This window comes from Spinacia oleracea, chromosome 4, assembly GCF_020520425.1.
Source record: "Spinacia oleracea cultivar Varoflay chromosome 4, BTI_SOV_V1, whole genome shotgun sequence".
NCBI classification, from domain to species: Eukaryota; Viridiplantae; Streptophyta; class Magnoliopsida; order Caryophyllales; family Amaranthaceae; genus Spinacia; species Spinacia oleracea.
In genome coordinates, this window is record NC_079490.1 from 41755256 (window position 1) to 41761162 (window position 5907).

General features: G+C 34.0%; 1 protein-coding gene across 6 annotated transcripts; it reads right to left on the minus strand.

Moving 5' to 3' along the window:
* Positions 1-212: 212 nt before the first annotated feature.
* On the minus strand, positions 213-5414 carry LOC110804606 (uncharacterized). Of its 6 annotated transcripts, XM_056827126.1 has the most exons (5): positions 4524-5414; positions 2845-3775; positions 2281-2447; positions 1832-2010; positions 213-614 (listed from the first exon to the last, which is right to left on the minus strand). In XM_056827126.1, exons 1-2 carry the CDS (start codon positions 5290-5292, stop codon positions 3480-3482), a joined length of 1065 nt encoding a protein of 354 aa, XP_056683104.1. In that variant the 5' UTR covers positions 5293-5414; the 3' UTR covers positions 213-614; positions 1832-2010; positions 2281-2447; positions 2845-3479. The 6 variants fall into 6 exon arrangements, with proteins under 6 accessions (XP_056683104.1, XP_056683105.1, XP_056683103.1 ...); XM_056827127.1 differs by lacking the exon at positions 2281-2447 and having other exon boundaries at positions 1832-1986; XM_056827125.1 differs by lacking the exon at positions 2281-2447.
* Between the last annotated feature and the right edge of the window lie 493 nt (positions 5415-5907).

Here is a 5907-nt window from a genome sequence, read left to right on the forward strand (position 1 = left end):
ACAATTTATTATTATGTCCATGTTCTTTTTACGTAAATAGATGTTATTTTAATTATATACTAATGTTCTTAAGGTGCACCATGCTCTATGTGCACCATGATCCACCTTCTAAATTGCGCTAAAATAGAGGACAACTTGCTTAGATATGCGTACTCTATTCTTCCTCTTTTACATTAAGATAGAAGACGCTTTGCTTAGATAACAATCCTCTATTATATATATATATATATTATTTTATTGGATAAATGAGCATTAAATATATAAATCAACAAATAACGTTTGTACAAGCTGCAACCTTCATAATGATACTGATTAAATTCCCTTAAAAAAAAGGTATTTCTACTAAAACAAAGACTCAATAAACCTACAATAACGTATTGCACCATATACTTCATACCCTTTATACCTACACCATATTCCATACCCTTTAACTTATAACCTAGTACAACTAACCTACTGCTCACCCAGTGAACCATGAGCTTTAACCAAACTAGTGTTGCCAGCATAGTAAAACAACTTCAATTCTTCCGAACATCAACTTCATGGAAATCGTTGCCGGAACATCAGCTTCAAAAGAACTGGTCGCTCTACTTAATCTTCTTCCTTGGCCTCAACTGCAAACCAAAAACACATTTTTTCAATAGCAAACCAACAGAACCATGAAATCGAAGGTGAGTTTGCAGGCTGAAGTAGTAGACAGTTCCAGTTGTGTATTAGTAGATTACATGAACAGTAAATAGTTGTCAAAATTTTCGCATAATCTTACCATGATAATTTCTGGTAGTAAATTGGCCCCATGAATTATATATATATATATATATATATATATATATATATATATATATATATATATATATATATATATATGTGTGTGTGTGTGTGCGCGCGCGCGCGCGCGCTTGAATTTGTTCTCCAGTTATGCTGAAACAAAAAGTACTTCGTATAAAAGTTTGTAGACATGTTGCCTCATGAACTGGAGCAACCGAGTTTTCTTTGGATGTAAGAGAAAACTCAATAATGAGCGATTACAACTGTGTTAGACATAATATTCGTCAAAGATGTTTTCCAACACAAATATAAGAGAGGTAATGAAATTATCTAAAACACTTGGACTAAATAAAGCAATCATAAAATCGGTTAAATAAAAAATTAAAAATGATACAGATACAAACTAAATCCAAGGAAGCCATGTTGTTTGACCTGCAACAAGGTGCAAAAGAACAATCCAACTATAAGCATATAGCGATTATATGTTATATGTGAGAATAACCCCAAATATAAACTTTCTGGAAAAGTTAGAAATGTATGAAAGTATGGGGAATCGAGGACAGTTGATGTGAAGTCATACAGTTATTCAACAAAATGATGTGCATTTTTAGTTATACCATACACTTCTCAGAACCTAGCAACTGAAGAATGAGTTAGCAGTACATTATGAGTAGCAATATAGGGTCAATTGAGTTTCCTTTTATGCAATGAAGGCCAAAAGGGAGGGAACATCTACCAGGTGGTAAATCCCCACTATCATAACCACCCATGATAAATATATTCGCCTCATTGATAGAAGTCCGATATAGACCCCTATCACCAAATTCTCTAAAGAAAACATCATTGTATGTTGTGAAGTCTTCACTATTTGCACAGTGTCAATGTCAAAAGGTTAAATGAAATAAAAAGATAGTTTAGCTATTAGAAAGTTAGAGTTAGTGCAGTGGAACACGATAAAAAAAATTAGAGTAAATTTAGAACTTACACTAGAATTTAAAGAAAGATCTGCATAAGAGTAACAAAATTAACTAAACAAAAGAGAAAGATTAAATTTAGAACTTACATATTCTGATGTGTTAAACAGTCTTGATTCTGGACCTGAATAAGTAGAAACACTCGCATGAAGAGTTCAACCATCCCTTACTTCTTTTGTTTTCTTTTTCCCCCTTTTCCTCTCTCTTACTCCCTGCGGCCCTGCTTGTGAGTATCAACCATGCCCTGCACTACCATCTTTGATAAGAACTGGAACAAAATGTGAAGGTGAACAAGTAATTAATTGGAGCATTCCTTTCTGTAAAACTAAACATCTAATAAATCTCAGAATGACATCGCATAACACAAGACAGGAGAAACCAAGTAAAATTGGTGATAAAATCTATTAAAATTAGTAGAAATGAGAGTTTACGAAAAATTTCAGTTATTAACATAGTCATTTCTGTTAATTTAATAGATTTTAAATTTAATCTATCCCAAAATAGAAGTATTGACATAGAAATTTCCACAAGAATTTACTTTGGCATAGTAATTATCCCGGAGGCGACGAGCCATCTGATGTCTTCCCAAATCGAAGTCCCTGAACTCGATTTTACCAATACTCAGTTCTTTAGATGTTGGATCTTGAGTTGGCTGATGTTAAACCAATCTCTATCCTAAAATAATCACCCAAAATACCAGCCCCACTTCAAATTGCAAAATATAAAAACTCTGTTAAAAGCTCAGCGTAATTCACTAATATGAATCAGAATTATACCGAAAATTGCCAGAAACACTAATTAAAAATTAGACCAACAAAGTAAATTAAAAATCTCACTCCAAATCACGAATTGAAATTGAGAGCAGAAGGTTGAATTGGGAACCTCATATGAAGCAAGGTGATTTTTTCAACATTATTGAGATCTAAACATAAGATCTTTACCACAATCCAGGTTAAGAAAGAATACCGTAGGACAATCGACACCAACTCAACTCAAAACAAAAACCGAAGAAATCCCAGGCGCAAGAATCAAAGGCAAGAAACCCCCAAAACATAAAAATACAATTAGATCTAGTTTGAAAAGAAGAAGTAAAAAAACTCACCAGAGTTTTCTTGAGGGATTATGCGGATCTGCCGCCTAACTCATAAAATCTTGTTTTGGTACTTTTTTTCTTTTTAAAAAAATTGTTTGAGTTTGTTAAGTGAGCTATTGATTTTGGAAAAAAATTAAACGCAGATTTTTAAATTAAAGTTTATTTTTTGTTGTAAAAGAATACAAAGAGGGTGTCTTTAATACAACTTTATATTTTATTCAAAAAATTTAAATTTGATAACTTTTTTTTAAATTATGGTAAAGAATATAAGACAGTTAGGTAAGACAATCGTACTCTATTCTTTTTCTCATACAACAGTTATAAGAGAAATGCGTTCTCTATATCCCTAGACAACGCTTAACAAACATAACCGTTCTCTATTCAGCGCTTTCTATTCCCTATTTTGTAGTAGTGACTTCAACTTTTTTACAAATAAGTTTTTCAATATACTACAGTAGATAGTCTTGAAAGAAAACTATCTAATTTTTATTTTTTTAAAATAAAATACTACGAGGTATTCTTTAGATATTAAGATCGACAAGTTATACATTTATTGGGGGTAATACTAAGGACCAGCCAGGTCCACTTTTCCCATTTAATAAGGTTATTATGCATGTTGTTTAAGAACTGATTAATTGTTGATCTCAGACATAGAGTTGAGGGTTCAACATGACTGATTCTTGAACGATCTTATGTATGTGCTTCAGCTCATCTTGCCCAAATATAACATCCTCTTCTGTTGGCACGGCGTCTTTCTTAGCGTGGTAGTGGCCTGTCATCCTAAAGTGACTTCCTGTAATGGAAGGTTCAATCTTGACTTCATACACAATATGATCCCATTTGTCCCCAAGAATATCACCTTCTATAGTTGTGTACTTGATGTATAGGTTATCATTATCAATTTCATCCACCATGTTCTTCATATATTTGAATGGATTCCCTGCAAACCAAAAGATCATTCAACGAAGATATGTCACAATGATAAGTGTTATTGTCCATTTGTTATGTCCATGACTACCATCTATTATATTACATTAAAACAGACACCAGTAGTAACACATATTTATATATTGGATGTCATTTATCTTTGATGGTGAAGTCATTGTGGGTGGTAATTATATGAACCTGGATCGAGTTGTATACGTACTCATCAATGTCCTACGTTGTAGGCTTGTCAGTTGTCAACTACCCTGGCTATATCTTCAAGGTCTATTATTTATATACAAGTATGATAAAGATTTATCTCTATTATGTACTACTCCCTCCGTTTCTTTTTGTTGTATCCGTTTCCATTTTAAAGGTTTCATATTGTTGTATCCATTTAGAATCTATTCTATTTTTGGACATACATTTTATCCTAAAATACCCTTATATTTCTATCTAATTACCAAAATACCTAAAGATTCTACCCATATCCCCACCTAATTTTCCCCACCCATAATATTTAATTCTTTTCCCTTCCTCATATACCCACTCTCTCACCTCCTTTATCACCCATCATTATCACTCCTCTCTCTTACCTTATTTCTTTATTATTTTCTCATTCCTTTATTTATTATAATCTTTTACACCCAATCATTACACTTATACCCATACAAACCAATATTCCATTTTTCTTAAAAACCACACCAGATTTCAAATGAATACATAAAAAGAAATGGAGGGAGTAGCATAGAATGAAATCAAACCTTGGGGAAACTTGATCAACTTGATAGACCCAACCGCAGTGGATTCACCAACAACATACTCAATGCTCTCATATGACTCAGGAACGAACTTTGGTAAAAAGTTGTGGTCGTCGAGAAAGTGAGCCGCGAATAAACGGTGAGGTTCAGCCGGGCTAGTGTAGTCAGCAATGGTATGAGTGTAGTAGTAATAGTAATGACCCCCATCCTTACTATTAGTCCCATTTTTATGTAAAATAGGACGATAGGTTGGTCCGAGTACAGATAGCTCAAAATTAGACACCAAAATCCCACTATTATCAGCACATAGCCATTCACCATCCCTAATCAAAGCGCCAGCAAACTGAACCGTAACATGCTTCTCACCACCTCCTTTCTTGGAGGATCTCACCGGAACACATCCCAAGGCTCGAATACCAATATCCATAGCATTAATATAGTCAATATCTCTTATGCATCCATTCACAACTATTCCAGCCCATCCCATGTCGTGAGCCATTTGGGCTATAATACTCCCAACCATGGACCGCCTTAGGCTTCCCCCAGCATCAATGACTAGGACTTTTGGCTCGCGTAGATGGTTTTCAAATATGGCTTCCACCACCGCAGCATTGTCCTCGAATGACTTCACAGTCACCACACGGCCACTGAAGGCTCGACGAAGCCCATATGGTTTGAATATTTGGTTTAAGACTCGTAGCTCACCTGTAGCTAGGAGAGGAGAGTTTGCATCGCACACATCTGTGGTTTCTGTTGGTTTTGGGCATGCCATATTTTAGATATATAATATGCACGAAAACAATCAAATTGCACTCTTTTTCTCTTAAGGGGTTGCGCACCTCTTTTTTAGGGTGTTTTTAACTCCCTATTTAAAGGAATTAACAACACCTAACTCAATTGTTACTTGTGGATTGCGTAATTATGATGCGAAGAGCTGATGCGGTTTTGAGTAGGATATACAAGGGGGGGTTAGGGTGATGATAAATGTCTTAAGTTGTGACAATAATTAGTTGTCGTAATCTTACGTGTCGGAGTTTAATTGGTACATATATGCGTCATGTAGGATACGCGCCATCAGAAAATTTTACTATCAATGCAATATTTTTACTATCAGTGCAATATTATTACTATGAAAATGTGTAAATAATGTAGTCGATATAAAGAAGGAAACAAATTAGAATATTATGATTTTCCTATATTTTTTTGTAACATGTATAATATGTTATAGACGTTACATATTTTAATTTCTAATTTAAATCATGACACATAAGCATGATTATTATGACACGGCTTAAAATTCGCATATTGCGACCTTTATCATTTTCGATACATGGGAATTGATTTTGGTACACCACGTATTAATTATGACATACTTCAAATGTTAGTG